This window comes from Tupaia chinensis, unplaced genomic scaffold (genome assembly GCF_000334495.1).
Source record: "Tupaia chinensis unplaced genomic scaffold, TupChi_1.0 Scaffold000604_1, whole genome shotgun sequence".
NCBI classification, from domain to species: domain Eukaryota; kingdom Metazoa; phylum Chordata; class Mammalia; order Scandentia; family Tupaiidae; genus Tupaia; species Tupaia belangeri.
The window spans coordinates 1,208,791-1,227,729 of NW_006160122.1; the positions used below are offsets into that span (position 1 = coordinate 1,208,791).

At 43.3% G+C, this 18,939-nt stretch overlaps 1 protein-coding gene across 1 annotated transcript in view; it reads right to left on the reverse strand.

Moving 5' to 3' along the window:
• Nucleotides 1-12,260: 12,260 nt before the first annotated feature.
• The window catches only part of SNIP1 (Smad nuclear interacting protein 1), a gene marked incomplete in the record, with an annotated part of 19,954 nt that continues 13,275 nt past the window's right edge, over nucleotides 12,261-18,939 (reverse strand). Inside the window, 2 exon segments of the mRNA XM_014591620.2 lie at nucleotides 12,261-12,715; nucleotides 14,170-14,768. Of these exon segments, the coding sequence (XP_014447106.1) occupies nucleotides 12,451-12,715; nucleotides 14,170-14,768 (864 nt within the window).

Genomic DNA, 18,939 nt, shown 5'->3' on the forward strand with positions numbered 1-18,939 from the left:
CTCCTCGCGCCACTCCGGCCCGCTCTCCGGGTAGCTGGCCGGAGACCTGGCTTTGGCTCTTGGCCGTCCTAGCCTTCTGCCCCTTGGTGGGCCACTGGGCTTTACGGACCCCGCAGAGCCACCGCGTCCGCGCCCACTCCTAGGCCGGAGTCAACCTCAGTGATGACTGTCCACCGAATTCCCAAATGAAAACTGGATGTCAGCCTCAACATCCTACATTAGGAGGGAGTAGGATGCTGTCCGAAACCGGGTGCTGCAAACTCGATCCACAAGAGTGTGCAAACCCGCTTGCTTTGGTCTGCTCCTGTCACCTCCGTGGTTCATTCAGGCCGCCCCTTTTTATGGGCTATGCTATCCCCACAGCCTCCTTATTTCTGCCGTTAGTCCTACTTAATCCACTATTGACGTGGTGGCAGGGTGATCTTCCAACAACGAACGTGACGCTGTTTAAAACCTTTCTTTCTGTGGATTCTGATCAGTGCCCTTTAGAGAGACAAGAATTATGTATAGATTGTTGAATAAAAGTTCTAAGAGGCCATTGCTCTAGGAATCAGCAGATAGTGTGTAGCGCTTAGGTCGCTGGATTCCCACATGGCCGGTCACAGTTCCAGTCTTGGATCCGTGACTTGAAACACACCGGGAGTGTGTGCGGGGGTGCCCAAGATCCCCGGAGGGCAATGGAGGAGAAGGGATTGCAGCATGGCCCTCTCTCGAGGAAGGTAATTTCTCATTTTCCTTTTCACTGTCACTGTCTCTCCTGCAAGCCCAGGAACCTAAGGGAAAATTAAAAGGCCATTGCTCTATGCCCCTACAAACTAGACCAAAATGGAGTCACTCATGCTAAAATGTCACATCTTCAAACTGAAACTTTAAGGAAGCTGACAGAACCCAAAAGACTAAAACAGAACATTCCAGTGTGTGTTACAGGGAAATGAGACTTAGGACACCTTGTGGCTTTCTCATGAATGTGCATCTGAAATAGCTCAAGATGTTAAGTAGACTCACCGGACCTTTCTATGAACACCCTTATTGCCCAAATACATTTCTCCTTTCCTTCCAAACCCACTGTTCTCACCCATGGCTTAAGATTAAGTACAGGGGGCAGGGACCAGCAGGTGGCATGGTGGTTAAGGGCACTAGACTCCCACATGGCTGAATGCCATTCCAGTACCAGACCTGGTGGCTTGATTGCTCAGTTTTCACCCCCCACCCCCTTCCCATTCTGTCCTTCTCTGGTCAAACTGAAATAAGTAAATATAGTTTAAAAAAAAAAAACCTCTACCAGAAAAAATTAAGCAAAGTGGGACCAGCACGTGGTGCAGTGGTTAAGGTGCTGGACACCCAAATAGTTGGCTGCATTTCGAGTTCTGAACCTGGCAGCTTGAAAATCAAGCAGTGCTTGTGTGTGTGTGTATACCACCAAAATCCAAAATCCCGGGAGATAAATGGAGAAGGAACTATAGTGTGATCATTCTCCTGGGGGGTGATCTCTGTCTCAGCTCTTTAGTGAGCACATACGACCTATGGCAAAAACCTTTCAAAAAAAATTTTTTTTTTCATCATGTGGCATGGTGGTTAATGCGCTGGACTCCTACATGGCTGACCACAATGAGTCCCAGACCCAGTAGCTTGAAAAACACACTAGGATACCTCTACATGTGTGCCCAAAATCCCAAGAAGAGAATGAAAGAGAAAGGGTTTTGGTGCGGCCATTCCCCCGGGGGTGAGTTCTCATTTCCCCGTCTGTCTCTCTAGTGAATGCAAATATCCTAAGTTAAGGGATTTGTAATCAATTAGGCCTTGAGAAGTATGCAGACTTGGAATATTAGCTATGTTGACCATGCTCTTGTGATTTTCAGGGAATTTAAAAGCAGCTCTCAAAGATTGGATGGAACATTTTTGCCATAAATTACCTTACACATTCTGGGCTGTAGCACAAAAGTCTGTAGTAATAAAAACCCAGTAACACTTGGGCTAAAAAAAAGTGTTAACTTATGTAAGTCCTCGAGAAGAAAAGTCTGCCTAAGAATGGGAAAGTTTGGGTAAAAACTGGCCTCAGAGAGGTAACTCTATGAAGCCTCAGGTAGTCCCTTGCACCTGTTTAAAATAATTGCTCAAGAAAACTCCTTGTTTAAGAATTATTTATTTATTTATTTAGGTCCATTTGTTGTTATTGTTTAACTTGACAAGAAAGAGACAGAAAGGGAAAGCGAGCCACCAGGTCCGAGACTTGAACGGCGGTTGGTCATGTGTGAGTCCAGCGGCTTAACCAGCACGCCACCTGCCGTCACCTCTCCCCCTGCAAGGATACTTCCAATAAAAAACTCACTGACCATCTGGCAATAAAGTGCCCCAAGTTACCCCAGAGGGCGTACTGCTCATTGTAACCCACCTCCTGCAAGTAGCTGTTACTAAAGCACTCGTACTGCAGCGCTGATTACAGATTTCCAGTCTTCGCTCCCAGCTGGCCATCCTTAGGGTTTAGCTTGAGTTGACCTTGTGCTTGTTTGACAAATATGGTCAGACTTCTAATTTTTTTTTTTAAAGAGATTTTTGCTATAGAGCACGTGTACTCGCAGGAGAGACAAAGACACACATACAGAAAGCAAGAAATCATCCCTCAGGGCGATGGCCACCCCACAATCCCTTCTCCATTCTCCTCTCAGGATTTTGGGCACACGTGCACATGCACCCGGTGTGAGCTTTAAGCTGCCAGATCTGCAACTTGAACTCTAGTCGACTACGTGAGCCCAGTGATGTAACCATTATGCCGTCTGCTGGTCTCATGGATCAGACTTCTTTATTCAAGTGGACATATGTAAGGGGCTTGGCAAATAACGACTGTGTTAGCTTTTATGTTTAAGTTCAGTATCGTTAACATCTTCACATCTTCACTCGAGCATTGCTTACTTCTCCATCCTCAACTCTCCAGACTTCAGGGTCCAGCATTGTAAGTCTAGATGGCTTCTTTTTTTTTTTTTTTTTTTCATTTTTATTCTTTCCTTCTTTCCTCTGTCCCTTGTTTCCATCCTTCCCTCTTTTTTTGCTTGGATACCTTGGGATTTCTTTCTTTTTAAAGAATTTTTATTTATTATTATTTTAAAATTTTGCTATAAGGCATATATCCTCCCAAGAGAGAGAGAAAGAAAGCCACCAGGTCTGGGACTCAAACTGCAATTGGCCATGTGAGAGTCCAGAGCCTCAACCACCACACCACCTGCTGGTCCGTCTTTGGATTTCTATAATCTGTGCATTGGTATCTTTCACCAGTTCTGGAAAATTCTTAAGTCATTTTTCTCCAGATATGGCCTCTGCCTTATTTCCTGTCTCCTTCTGGAACTCAGAACCCTTTATTTCCTACTCTATTTTCAGACTTCTCTCTGTGCTGCATTCCAGATGTGTGCATGTGTGCTGACCTTACAACTTGAGGTCTTGCTGAACTCCATCATTAATTTCAGGAAGTTTTTTTGTATATTACTTGGGGTTGTTTTTAGTTGTTTTTAATATGGAAAATGATTTCATGTGCAAATAGGTAGCACTGTGTGTGCACATGTTTTCTGAGTATTTTCATTTCATTTTCTTGCCTTATCATGCTATCTAGAGCCTCTAGTACTATGCTGAATAAGAGTGGTGGACACCTTCCTTATTTCCTATTTTAGGAAGTGTGAGGGTTAGTTCTGCATGTCTATTTGTCTGGACTAAGGAATACTTAGACACCTAATAAAGCATTATTCTGGCTATGTTTGTTTCCAGAAAAAGTAAAGTAGGTAGGAAGATCTGCTCACCGTGGACAGGCACCATTAAGGGGCCCAGAGAACACAAATAGAGAAGCAAGTTGGTCTCTTTAGAGGTCAAGATGGATTTTCTTTGGCTACCTTAGACATCAGAACTCAAGGCTCACCTGGCTTTGAACTCCAGGACTTAGATCATTGGCCCTGGGCTCTCAGACTGAGTTACAGCATCAGCTTCCCTGCCTCTAAGGTCTTCAGCCTTGTACTGAGCCATTCTGCCAACATCCCGTGGTCTCAACTGTAGATGGCCCGCTGTGTGATTTTTCAGCTGATATAATTATGTAAGCCAATTCTAATAAATCCTATAATGTCAGCTGTATAGCTTCCGTGCATGTTCTTTACCAAGCTGAGGAAGTTCTTCTCTATTCCTAGTTTTCTGAGAGCATTTATCATGAGTGAGTGTTAAATTTTTTTCAAATGATTTTCCTGCACCAACTGACAGGATATGATTTTTCTTCTACAGCTTCTTGACATAATGGGTTATATAGATCTATTTTCTTGCATTATCTGAATTTAATAAACTCTACGTGGTGATACAGTACAATTCTTTTTATATATCACTAGATTCAACGTGCTTATATTTTGTTGAGAACTTTTACAGCTAAATTTATGAGAGCTAGTGGTGTTTAATTTTCTTTTCTTCTGTACTGGCCTGTCTCATTTTGGTGTCAAGGTAATACTGGTCTCACAGTGTTTCCCGCTTTTCTAGTTTCTGGAAGACATTAATAGTATGGAATGGTGTCAATTTTTCTTAAAATGTTTAGTAGAACTCTTCAGTAAAATAATGACTGACTAACTAGTAGGCTTGGAGATTTCTTTTTTGGGATTTTTTATTTTTTGTAGAGACATTTTTGCTATAGGGCACATTTGCTCATCAGAGACAGAGAGACAGAATGAGAAATCACCCCACAGGGGGATGGCCAGGCTGCAATCTTTTCCATTATCCTTTCAGGATCTGGGGCACATATGCACAGGTGGGTCTAGGACTTTTTTGGGAACTTTTATTTTTTTCTAGAGAGATTTTTGTGATAGGGCACATGTGCTCACCAGAGAGAGAGAGAAAGCGAGAAGTCACCCCCCAAAGGGGATGGCCACACAATCCCTTCTTTCTCTTTATCCTCTTGGGAATTTGAGCACACATGCACACACACCTGGCATGAGTTTTAAGTCATTGGGCCTGGTATCTGAACTGCAGTTAACTACATAGGGGTCCAGCTGTAACCATAATGTAACCATTATGTAACCATTATGCCATCTGCTGGTCCCTTTTCTTGTAACTTTTAAATGACAAATTCCACTCCTTTGACAGTTAAGTTATAGGATCATTCAGATTATTTGCTGTCAATTGAATTTCGGTAGCTCATGGTTCTATCTATTTGGACTGCTATAACATATTGGGCTGAGTAGTTTATAAACAGGGGCCAGTAGGTGGCATAGTGGTTAAGGCACTGGACTCCCACATGGCTGGCCACACTTGGAGTTCCAGACCTGAAGGTTTTAAAAATCACACCAAGCAGATGTATGTGCAGCCAAAATCCGAAGAGAATGGAGGAGAAGGAATTGTGGTATGACCATCCTCCCTGGAAGTTGATTTCTTTTTCTGTTTTTCTTTTTAAAGGAATTATTTTATTCAACTTTATTTATTTAATTTTACCAGAGTGGCACAGAGAGAGAGAGAAATGAGAAAGTGAGAAAGCAAGCCGCCAGGTCTGGGATTTGAGCTGTGGTTGGCCATGTGAGTCCAGCGCCCTTAACCAACAGGCCACTTGCCGGCCCCTCCCTGAAGGCTGATTTCTTTCCCTTTTGTGTTGTGTCTCTGGCAAGCGCACATGCCCTGAGGCAAATTTTAAAAAATGCATAAACAATAGGAATTTATTTATTCTAATTCTAGAGGCTGGGAAATTCAAGATCAAGGACCTGGTAGAGACCAGTGGATGGCGTAATGGTTACATCACTGGACTCCCACATAGTCAACCGCCGATCAGTCCTAGACCTGGCAGCTTGAAGCTGATGCCGGGCGTGTGTGCATGCATACCAAAAACCCCAAGAGAAGAATAGAGAAGGGATTGTGGTGTGGCTATGCCCCCAGGGAGTGAGTTCTCATTTTCTGTGTCTCTGTCTCCCTGGCAAGCGTGTGTGTCCTATAGCAAAAACTCCAAAAAAAAAAAAAAAAGGCCTGGTAGATTATTGAGTGTCTGCTGAGGACTCATTCCTCAAAGACAGCTTGTCATGGTACCCTCATATGACAGGTGGGATAAACTTGCTACCTCAGGCCCATTTATAAGGCCACTAATCCCATCCAGGAGAGTAGAGCCTTCATGACCTTATCACCTCTCAAAGGGCCCTCCCCCTCAATACTGTCACCTCAGGGTTAAGTGCCAACATATGAATTATAGTCTATGTCTATTCACCTAAATTCAGTTTATGTGCATGGAGTATTTCCATATTATTAGATTTTTTTTGTCATAGGGCATGTGTACTCACTGGAGAGAGAGATTGAGAGAAATGATAAATCACCCCAAGGGGGGTCAGCCATCCTACAATCTCATCTCTTCCATTTTTGTCTCAGGGATTTTAGATGCACACACACATGCCTGGTGTCATTTTCCAAGTTGCTGGGTCTGAGACTTGAACTGTTCAGTTGGCCATTTGGGATCCAGCACCTTAACCACCACACCACTAGCTGGCCTGCCTTGATTTCTTTCTTTCTTTTCTTTTTAGAGATATTTTTTGCTATAGGGTATGTGCACTTACGAACAGATACAGAAAGCAAAAATCACCTCCAGGGGTGATGGTCACACCACAATCCCTTCTCCTCCACCCTCCTCTCAAAATTTTGGGCTTGTACACAAGTACCTCAAGTTGCTGGATCCGGGACTCGAATCACAGTTGACCAGGTGGGAGCCCAGGACCTTAACTACTATACCACCTGTGGCCGCTGGCCTTGTTTTCTTTTATTTAAAAAAAAAAAAAAGTGGAAAAATGTCAGAAAACTTGGGAGATTAGGGAAATTAAAAAAAGTCTTGAGGCCAGCAGATGGCGTGGTGGTTAAAGTCCTGGATTCACACATGGCTGACCACAGTTTGAGTCCAAGACTGGCAGCTTGAAAATCATCCTGGGAGCATGTGCGTGCATGCCCAAAAGAGAGAACTGAGAAGGGATTGCAGCATGGCCATCTTCCAAGCGGTGATTTTTCACTTTTCTTCTGTTTCCCTTTTTGGTAAGCACTCGTGCACTACAGCAAAAACCTTGAGGAAAAAAGTCTTTCTTCCAAAGAATAATTTCACGACTGTCAGACACCTAGCGACTTTGAGTATGGGAGCAAGGCCTGCATCTGAGCCATCATGCTGCGAATCTTTGGACCTGACTTCAGTTCCACTCCTTTACTCTGAAAGGTGTAGTCTTTTGGCATACCAGATTTTTTTGTCTTGTTTTTTGTGGAAACATCCTCCATTGAGACACCCCATAATATGCGGGCTCTGGTTTTTTTGCCATTTAACTTTGAGTGAGATCTGACTTGCTAGAATCAAATACGGTTTGCCTTTACATCACACATGGCTTCCAGGCATCTACACTCCCTTTCTCTCCAGACTGTGTACCTTCACTTTTGGCCTGATACATTTTTATAAATTTGTTAGTTCTCAGACAATCCAAGAAATGTTTGTATCTGGAAGTTCTTGCTATTTCCAGCAGGTGGGGATACCAAAACCACTTATCTATCATGATCAGAAACCAGGAGTGCCTCTCTCTCCCCATCATTATCCTATTGAATCTCGAAAAAAAAACCTCAAACTCTAGTTTATCATCTCAGATATTTCTGTGAGCCTCTCTGCTTAGAAACAGTCCTTTCTAGGGGCCAGCAGGTGGCATAGTAGTTAAGGTGCTGGATTCCCATATGGCCAATTGCAGTTTAAGTCCTAGGCCCAGCAGTTTGAAACTCATGCTCAGGATGCATGCCCCAAATCCTGAGAGAATGGAGAAGGGATTACATGATGGCCACTCACCCTTGGAGGTTACTTCTTACCTTCTTTCTATCTCTCTCTCTCTCTCCAGCAAGTATACACACCCTATAGCAAACCCCTCCCCGAAAAAAAATCCTCTTTCCTCACCCTCAGCAGGCTCTTCTCCGATTCCCAAGGCGTCATTAAATCCTGTTTCTAGACTCGCACTTCCATGGTCTCCTACATTTCTCTTCTCTAGCACTGCTTTGGCTGCTGGCTTTATTATTATTTTTGCTACAGGATGGGTGTGATTCACCAGAGAGAAAGAGAGAAGGAAAGTGAGGAATCACCCCTAGGGAGGATCCTCAATTCTCCTTTAGAGATTTTGGACACACACATACCTTATGTGATTTTTAAAGCTGGTGCTCCAAGACTCAAACTGCCTAACTGGCCACATGAGATCCAGCTGCCTTAACCTCCATGCCACTTACTGGCTCAAGGCTGCTCAATTTATTGCTCTGCAAAGACTAGACCTTGTACAACTCAGGACTATAAGAGGCAGTGCATCACAGAGGTTAAACTATAGAATCCGGAACCAGAGTGACTGGGTTTGAATCCTAGTCCTCCCTCCCACTGTGTGGCCTTAACTAGAAAGAGGTTTGATGGTAAGAACATAAAGATGATGTCTCACACTTGGCAGAACTGTGGACCACCAGAGGGTGACTTCTGAGGAGGGTTGCAGACAGCTTGAGACTGACAATAATGACTTGCAGACAAGTTAGCCAGGGTGAAAAAATGCTGGGGAAGGAAGGAGTTGCAAATAGCTAAAATAAACATGGGTTTCTAAACAGAATGAATTCATTTAAAAAGAACCTTAGAATTATGCCAACTTCAAATAAGAAGTCAGTTATTGGGCGACGAGGACTCTTTTCTTGGACCATCTTCAAAAACAAAAAAAGAAGGACGGGACATGCAAGAAACTTTCTCAGATATTTGACAATGAAGAATCTCTTATTTTGAAAAAGTATTCCCTGCAGTAAAGCAAAAGTTCACTGTTCTTATTGTGAAATGCAGGTAAAGTGGCCATTTATCAGTGCCCCCCAGGATGGTGTTTGAAGTAAGGCCGAAGGCGAAAAAAAAACCTCAAACTCTAGTTTATCATCTCAGATATTTCTGTGAGCCTCTCTGCTTAGAAACAGTCCTTTCTAGGGGCCAGCAGGTGGCATAGTAGTTAAGGTGCTGGATTCCCATATGGCCAATTGCAGTTTAAGTCCTAGGCCCAGCAGTTTGAAACTCATGCTCAGGATGCATGCCCCAAATCCTGAGAGAATGGAGAAGGGATTACATGATGGCCACTCACCCTTGGAGGTTACTTCTTACCTTCTTTCTATCTCTCTCTCTCTCTCCAGCAAGTATACACACCCTATAGCAAACCCCTCCCCGAAAAAAAATCCTCTTTCCTCACCCTCAGCAGGCTCTTCTCCGATTCCCAAGGCGTCATTAAATCCTGTTTCTAGACTCGCACTTCCATGGTCTCCTACATTTCTCTTCTCTAGCACTGCTTTGGCTGCTGGCTTTATTATTATTTTTGCTACAGGATGGGTGTGATTCACCAGAGAGAAAGAGAGAAGGAAAGTGAGGAATCACCCCTAGGGAGGATCCTCAATTCTCCTTTAGAGATTTTGGACACACACATACCTTATGTGATTTTTAAAGCTGGTGCTCCAAGACTCAAACTGCCTAACTGGCCACATGAGATCCAGCTGCCTTAACCTCCATGCCACTTACTGGCTCAAGGCTGCTCAATTTATTGCTCTGCAAAGACTAGACCTTGTACAACTCAGGACTATAAGAGGCAGTGCATCACAGAGGTTAAACTATAGAATCCGGAACCAGAGTGACTGGGTTTGAATCCTAGTCCTCCCTCCCACTGTGTGGCCTTAACTAGAAAGAGGTTTGATGGTAAGAACATAAAGATGATGTCTCACACTTGGCAGAACTGTGGACCACCAGAGGGTGACTTCTGAGGAGGGTTGCAGACAGCTTGAGACTGACAATAATGACTTGCAGACAAGTTAGCCAGGGTGAAAAAATGCTGGGGAAGGAAGGAGTTGCAAATAGCTAAAATAAACATGGGTTTCTAAACAGAATGAATTCATTTAAAAAGAACCTTAGAATTATGCCAACTTCAAATAAGAAGTCAGTTATTGGGCGACGAGGACTCTTTTCTTGGACCATCTTCAAAAACAAAAAAAGAAGGACGGGACATGCAAGAAACTTTCTCAGATATTTGACAATGAAGAATCTCTTATTTTGAAAAAGTATTCCCTGCAGTAAAGCAAAAGTTCACTGTTCTTATTGTGAAATGCAGGTAAAGTGGCCATTTATCAGTGCCCCCCAGGATGGTGTTTGAAGTAAGGCCGAAGGCTAACAGGAGTAGTTCCAACTGAACATGGAGACTCTGGAGTGAGAGAGCAGATTATTGCCAAATACCAGGAAAAGAAAATCATCATTCTGAATCCAAAGAAAAATTCATCAATACAAAACATACGTTTTAGACAAGCAAAATCTGTGATCTTTGACACCTATCAAAACAAAACAAAACAAAATAGCAGTTATTTTGGGGGACATGCTAATTGCCATTGTAGTTTCCCTTCATCTTACCTTTTATCTAATTGACTGTATTAAGTGTTCATTCTTCAAAGGAGAGCTTCTATTTCTTTCGAATGAACATCAGTTAAATGCCCCTCTTCACACTGGCCAACCATCGCTGGGAATACACATGGGTATGTGAGACTACAATGTGAAAACAACAGACAGAAAAAGACAACAATCTAATATCATCCTAGGTTTCAACTCAAGGGGAACAGTCAATAGCAGCACCACCTCTTTTCTCCCCATGCCACTCCTATCATCACAACCTGAGGACAAAACAGCAGGGACAGGAATAAACTGGCATAAGGCCTGTAATAGCCTCCCTGAGCTCGTGCCAATTCAGAGCACACTGCCACTCCCCCACACCCTGAGATTAAAGATGGGGAGCCAGTGCAGGTGTCGGGGCTCACCTAATTCCTGGTCTCCCCACAACATCCTACACAACTGTCTACCTTTACCTTGGAAATCCCGATATGAAGACACCTTTAGCGCAAATACGAGATCCTCTATGCTAGGAAAACATAACCCTTCAAAATGGGGCTATTATTTACAAATTTTATTTTTTTATCCCAAAAATACATATAAATGAAAATCTGCTTTTCAAATGCAGAGGCCTTTGCCAATCATATAGTATTACATTTACTTCACAAAACATTCTCATATGAAAATCAGTATGTAGCTCTTTAACACACAATTTATAGATTTTAATTCAGATTTATGAAGATGAGTTTCTCCCTTTCTGTAGCAGTTCAGTAGGGGTTGAGGTTTTCTGTGATCCTAAAAGTATTCAGATGTTTCGCTACTGTGTACCTACACCTGTCTAGACCCTCAGTGTGTGAAAGCTGAAAAGCAAGGTCAGAAAGTCAGGTAAAAGAAAGAGAAAAAGATGCACAAATGGAGCAAGGTCAGGCCCACCTCAGACACACATGGATTATGAAATTAGTAAGGTAACAGAGAGGTCAGAGACAAGAGACAGTACTTATAGATTTTTTAAAAACACACACACGCACACACACATATATATATACACACACACATATACACACACATATACACGCTATATGCAAGTAGTTAATGCTTTTCTACTTACACATTTCTCCGGTGGAAATTAGGAAACCGGGCGTCTCCCGGCTTTCCAGCCATGGAAAGGTAAATACGGCCTCTCTGAACAATTTTTTAGGAGATGAAACACACAGAAATGTGTGAACTATACAACCTTGTTCAGACATACACAAGTTAAAATAAAGCAAGGCCCCTGCCACATAAATGAAAGTGTATTTCTCAAAGGAAAAAAAAAGATATTTGAATAAAAATGGAAAATTGACCAGATAAGATGATCAAAATTATTATGTACATGCTCCGTGGAGAAATCAGGAATTCTCTTATAGGAAACCACTCCACACTCCACTGCAGCCTCTCCTGACATGAAGCAGCACCCACCAGTAGGAGCCATGATCTTCCTATACATGAGGTGCTCAACGCCCCCTCCATAAAGCATCTGTTTAAATTAGAATGAGGTCATGTAAGTTCCCATCCTAAAGAAACTAAGTGCAAAATCAACTTCTATGACTCAAGAGCTCAACCAGGTCAAAGCTTTGGTATATACTGGAGGCTGTTTTGGTGATAACCAAAGCTTAGTAAGATTCTGTTTTTGGCTTGCCCCAAAAACAAAAAAACCTGGCCCACAAAGCTTAACGACTATATAAATAAAGTAACTGTACAGAGAGCAAGCCACAAGTCCCACTTAACCACGAGTTTACAGTTTCCTGGGCAGCAGTTCCAAAAGCACCAACTAAAGCCACAATGCTTCTATGAAAACACAGGGCGTCGTAATTGGTGAGACTGTTCTGAAACAAATGCCTACAGGCATGTGGCTAATGTTCCACAGAAAAAAGTTCAACGAAACCGAAGTCAGTGTTCTTAAACTGTAACATAAGCTGGTCAGCAACAGAGGAAAGACTTAAGGCAATAAGAGGCATTACAGAGAACACCACGGTGCTCTCTGAGTCAATCCCAAAGTCTTCCAAGAAGGAAAAGGTGTCAACAGTTTGTTTCTTAGTTTGCTAGCTGTCTGACACTTCCTGTTCCTCCTCGTCATCCTCATCTTCTTTCCTGTCTACTTCAGAGGTGTCCGATGACTCGTGGAGCAAAACATACTCTCGGCTACTGAACCCAAATTTAAGAACATCCTTTTCTTTCAGTTCATAGTATCTCTGTGGCTCAATACGCTTATTGTTCAAGAAGGTTCCGTTGCCTGAACCGAGGTCAATGATATAGGGCTTCACCCTTCGGCCAACTGTACCATCAGCACGGGTGTACTCCACAAGCCTGGCAGAGAAAGAGAAATCCATGAGCACAATCCCACCTCAGACTGTCCCTCCTCTCTCAAGCTCTTTGCTAGTTGATGTAAATAAACAGGCATGAACACGACTCAAGTTAAAACCCTAGGAAATCAAGAAATCAAGGGAAAAGCATGGTTTTGGACGAGGAAACTGAGAGCAGTTTATATAACTTAGCAGAAAAGGTGAGCGCTGGCTGCTGGGTAGTGGGGAGAATCCATGTAGACCAAAAGCTTGAAATACAGAATCCAAAGCCTCTTGCTGTAGATAATACATTTTTCCTGTTGTTCAAAATCAGTATAAATCCAGGACCAGCAGTTAGCATAATGGCTATGTTGCTGGACTCCCATGTAGTCAACTGCGGTTCGAGTCCCAGACCCGGTGGCTTAAACTCACACCAGGCGCATGTGCGTGTGTGCCCAAGATCCCGAGAGGAGGATGGAGGAGAAGGGATTGCAGCGTGGCCATCCCCCCTGGGGGTGATTTCTCGCTTTCTGTCTCTCTGTCTCTCTCTGTCTTTCTGACGAGCGCACGCACCCTACAGCAAAAACCTCTCCAAAAAAAAAATAAATAAAATAAATATAAATCCTCCTTCTACCTATATCTCAATTATGTTAGCTCTGCTCTAAATGGTTTAAAAAAAAAGAAAGTGGGTTTCAACTTCAGAGCTAGAGAGCTAGATATAAGGCAGAGTTCTACTATGGCGAATTTTTTTTTTTAAATTTCCTGGAGGGAGCATGTACTCACCGGACAGGGACAGAAACAGAAAAAGTGAGAAACCACCCCCCAAGGGGGCTAGATAGCCATGCAGCAATCCCTTTTCACCTTCTCCTCTCAGGATTTTGGCCGTGTACACACATACACCTGAAGTGTTCTCCAAGCCTCGAGATCTGGAACTTGAATTGCTTAGTTGGTCATGTGGGATCCAGCCACCTTAACCACCTTAACCACAGCACTGGCTGACTTACAGAATTCACTCATTAGGCAAGTCACCTGGCTGAGTTGAGCTTGTATTTTCTCATCTGTAAAATGGGAATACTAGCATCTGTCTCAACCTCCTCTCACAGGATTGCTGTGAGGATTAAATGATACCAGATGTACCATGCCAGCTATTAAGCTCCAAACTCCAGACTCAGCTAACACATGTTGAACATTTTCAGTTACACAGGATTTTCATTTTAATGCTTACGAAAGCCCAGTGAGGTAGGTGGAAACTGAGGACCAGAGAGTGGATTGTCCTAGGGTTAAATTACTGGTAAGTGGCAATGGTAGAGTTCAACTCCTGGGTTTCTGACACCAAGTTCAATGCTCTTAAGTGATAACTTAAAGGACAGTTAAATTAGTAACACCCTATTCTGCATACACATGTACACAAATGGTAATCCCAAGACATTCAGCTTCTGCTTGCACTTTGGTTCCTCCCTCCAACATCTATCTACCTACCGATACTGAAAGACGGCGTGCTGCTTCGAACAGGAGGGATGGTCAATGGGAATGTCTGCGATGCGGCGATGCCGACCCAGGAGGTACGCACTCTGTCGATGGATGTACATGACGGGAAGCACCTCGTCATTTTTAAAAGGGTAGAGACGCCACCGTTTTTTGGGGATACGTGCTTCTGGGGGCTCGCTATATTTAATGACTACACCCCGGAAGGTGTTTGTGTCCTCAAGAAGTGCCCCAGAAAGTTCAAAACTTGGTTTTTCTTTAACGGGCACCTCTTTTTCCTTATTATTGCTACCAGGTCGAGGAACCAACTCCTGAGACTCGTTACCACTGCCACCAACTTCATTCTTCTGGCGATGCTCCCGGCGCCTGGCATTGTAAAACTCCCGCTCTTCTTCCTGAGCCTGCAGGTTCGGAATGTCTCGATCCCGTCCCTGAGCCTGTCCACTCCCAGGCCTCTCGCTGGAGCTTCTCCTTTGGTGGGTATGGCCCCGGTGTCTGTCTCGGTCACTGTTCCTAGCTCTCCGGTGTTCTAGTTCCGACGGTTCCCGATGCTGCCGATCCTCTCGTCCTCTCCGAGGATGATCCTCACGTTCCTGGAATTCAAGCAGATTCAGTAAATTAAAGGCAGTCTAGGGTCAGCAGATGGCATAGTGGTTAACGCGCTGGATTCCCACATGGCCTCCTTCTTGTCTAGGTTAAGACCCACGGTCAAGCAGCATGATCACTCCCTTGCATATGTTGTAGTTTGGTTGTCCCCCATACCAAGTTCCTATGGTGGGCCTTGGTTGTACTGTAAAGGTGTTTAGCAAAAACTTAATCCCTTCATGGTTTCCCAGAGTAGGGCTTCTGGGTATGAGGTCTCTGGAGCAAGGGCCCTAAGATTAAGCTGTGGTAGATTTTTAAGAGGGGAAAGAACAGATCAAGTAGAAATTTGGAGACCACTGCTGTGTTCAAGATCCCGCACTCTGCCATGTTGTAGCCTCACAAGAGGTTGGCCACTAGATGCCAGACCTCGATGGAGCTGAGTAAAGCTCTATTTCTCATAAACCACCAGTCTCAGGTTCATCTGTTACCAATGTAGCTGTGGACTGAGGCACATACTGATTCACACCCCTTACCCCTGTCATTCTGTTGCACATGCAAAACCACAATCAGCACCAACAGGTGAATGTATTAAAGGAAAAGATCCTTCTGACTAGTCCCACTTTAGACGAATGACCTCATTCAACCCAAAAGATGTCCAGCAATCACCTCAGCTTTCCCTGATCATGCCTCCTTTCAGATGACTGCTTTACTCTCCTCAATCTCCCACAGGCTCTCCATCCCCTCCTCACTCAGGGAGGACTTTCCTGATCTACATGCCTGCCAGTATCTACGCCCACATGCTGCTGTCCCTATGTATCTATGGGAGAGTGGTTCCAAGGACCCCAGCAAATACCAAAATCCAGAGATAATCAAGTTGCTTACATAAAAGGGTACAGAATGTGTACATAACTTACACAAACCCTCTAACACACTTAAAGTCCTCTAGATTCCTTATACTATCTAATCTAATATAGTTAACTTTTTAAAAGTCTGTACATATTCATGACAGACACAACCATCCTAGGTAGCACTAACTACATAGTACATGCCAGCAACCTTAGCAGTTTCAACCCAGTGGTTAGCTGACTCTTCTGGATGCTGAACCTGCACAGATAGGAGGACAACAGTATTTTGCCTTCCCTTCCTGGAACCATAAATGAACTACTTGTGCTACTATCTAAAGTTAATTCCTATACCAAGAGCTTGGTCCTAACCTCTTTCATCAAGAAAATTACTCCAGGGCCAGCCAGTGGTATGGTGGTAAAGGTGGCTGGATCCCACATGGCTTACTGTAGGTTTGAGTCTCAGACCCAGCAGCTTGAAAATAATGCCAGTGCACATATATGTGCATGCCCAAAATCCCAAGGGGAGAATGGAGGAGAAGGGGTTGTGATATGGCCACCTCCCAGGGGTGTGCTTTCTCATGATCCCTTACTCTCTGGTGAACATATATGCCCTATAGCAAGAATTAAAAAACAAAGAAACAGGCCAGCAGACGGTGTAATGACTACATCACTGGACTCCCATGTAGTTGATCACGGTTCAAGTCCCAGACCTGGTGGCTTAAACTCATGCCAGGTTACGTGTGCGGGCGTTCTTAAGATCCTGAGAGAAGAATGAAGGAGAAGGGATTGTGGTGTGGTCACCCCCCCACCCCCACCTCGGGGTGACTTCTCACTTTCTGTCTCTCTGTCTCTGTCTTTCTGGCAAGCGCACATACCCTATAGCAAAAATCCCTAAAAAAAAATTTTTTTTAAATAATAAAACCACAAAGAAAGGAAAGAATATTACCCCAGCTTGGCCCAGCTGGTTTTCACCTAAGAATGCAGACATTCAGTAAGTGTTAAGCAGGGATATACAGCATTTCTCTTTCATAACCTGGTCTATTTCACTTAGCAGGTTCGTCTACTTTGTGTCAAATAACAGGACATTCTTATTCTTTACTGCTGAGTAGCAGTCCATCACCTCTGTGAGTCACATTTTATTTCCTTTTTTTGAGAGAGATTTTTGCTATAGGGCATGTGCGCTTGCTAGAGAGACAGAAAGCTAGAAATCACCACCACCACTTCCCTCAGTGGGGTTGGCCACACCACAGTCCCTTCTCCATTTTCCTCTTGGGATTTTGGGCACACATGCAGAAGTGCCTGGTGTTGAGTTTCAAGCTGCCAGGTTTGGGACTCGAACACTGGTCACTCATGTGGGAGGCTAGAGACTTAACTACTATGCCACCTGCTGGGCCCTATGCCACATTTTCTTAACCCACTCACCAGATATTAAGCACTTAGGTTAATTTCATGTCTTAGCATTACGGTGAATAATGCTGCAACAAACATGGACGTGCAAATGTCTTGCCAACGAAGCCACAGCCTGTCCTTTGGGTAAATACCCAAGAGTAGGATTACTGGGCATACAGTAGATCTATTTTTAGATTTTTTTGAGGAAATGCCATACTTTTTTCCATAGAAGTTGTACTAATTTATATTCCCACCAGCAATACATGATGGTTCCTTTCGTTCTGCTATCTCTATTTTGTTCTGTTTTATCATAGTCACTTTAATGGGGTTAGGTGATACCTAACTGTGGTTTTAAATTGTATTTCCCTTTGACAAGTGATGTTGGACATTCTTCATATGCTTTTCATTTAAAAAAAAAAGATTTTATTTTTACTATATTTTTAATTTGCTATAGGGCACATGTGCCCATCAGAGAAAAAGAGAGAGAAAGGGAAAGTGAGAAAGCAAGCCACCACATCCAGGATTCAAACTGTGGTTGGCCATGTGGAAGTTCAACCACACCACCTACTGACCTCTCTTCATTTGCTTTTTCAGACATTTGCATATCTTCTTCATTGAGAATAGCTGCCAGACTAATGGCTCATTTTTGAGTGGATTAGTTTCTCCAGGTGAGCTAAGTTCCTTATATATATATTCATCGATCCATTATCTGAAGTACAGATTGTAAATATTTTCTCCCATTCCATGAGAGTTGCCTCTTTATCATTTATTGTTTCCTTTTCTGTGCACAAGCTTTTCAGTCTGATGTAATTCCACTTGTCTATTTTCAGGAGTATGTTGTTGCCTGTGCTTTAAGGGTCTGATTTAAGACATCTCTGCCTATTCCAGCATCTTGAAGTGTTTTCCCAGTGTTTTGCTCAGGTAATTTTTTAGTTCTTGGTTGACAAGCTTTTAATTCATTTTATTTAGTTTCTATAAATGGTGACCTTGAAATGGGGCTCTAGTTTCATGCAGTGTTTGACTGCAACCTGTCACATGAGGTCAGGTGTGGAATTTTCTATTCAGGCATCAGAAACGTCACAATGCATTTTTGCACAGAAAAATATGTTGTGAGTTCCCTACGACTCAGTATTTGTGGCACCATGCTGCTACGCGGCAAGTTTTCAGTTTCAGAGCATTTGTGATTTCATACTAGGGATGCTCAACCTTTATTAGCAGTATCTAAAAGAGTTGACGACTCTCTCCTCAACATATTTATCGCTTCAAAGTTACCAGGCTTTCTTTTCTTTCTTTCCAGTCCCCTTTGTTGAGATCACCTCTGCGACTTCAAAGGATTACCCCTGTATACAGTCCCGGGCCTGCTGGTCTTCTAACTACACTCGTTTCCTTTATTTATATTGTACTGAAATAAGATAATAATCTCATCTAATTCTAATACTTTATATACATCTATATGCAAATGATTCATAAGTGTTTATTTCCAGCTCAGATGTCTCCCCTTAATTCTACTGTCTACTTCAACATTTCATCTCAAATGTAACATACCTATATTGAAGAGTTGAATACCCCCTCAAAACTCATGTCCTTCCAGAATGTGACCTTATTTCTTAGAAATAAAGTAAAGGTGAGGCTGGCTCTGGAGCCTGGCAGCTAATGAATGCAGACAAACCCACAAGGCCAACTGCACAATTCAAGTCCCAGACCTGAACAGTAAAGAAGGGATTACATGACCACTCCCCCATGGGAGATGCTCCTCCCCACCCCTAACCCCCCCCATCTCTCTCTGGTGAGCACACACACTCTAAAACAAAAAAAAAAAAAAAAAAAAAAGAATTAACTAGAAAAGGTATTTGAAGATGTAATTAGTTAAGATAAGGCCATATTGAAAGTAGTATAGGCTGGGGCGGGCGGGGCCCCCCCGCCTCTCCGGCGGGGGCGTGGATTG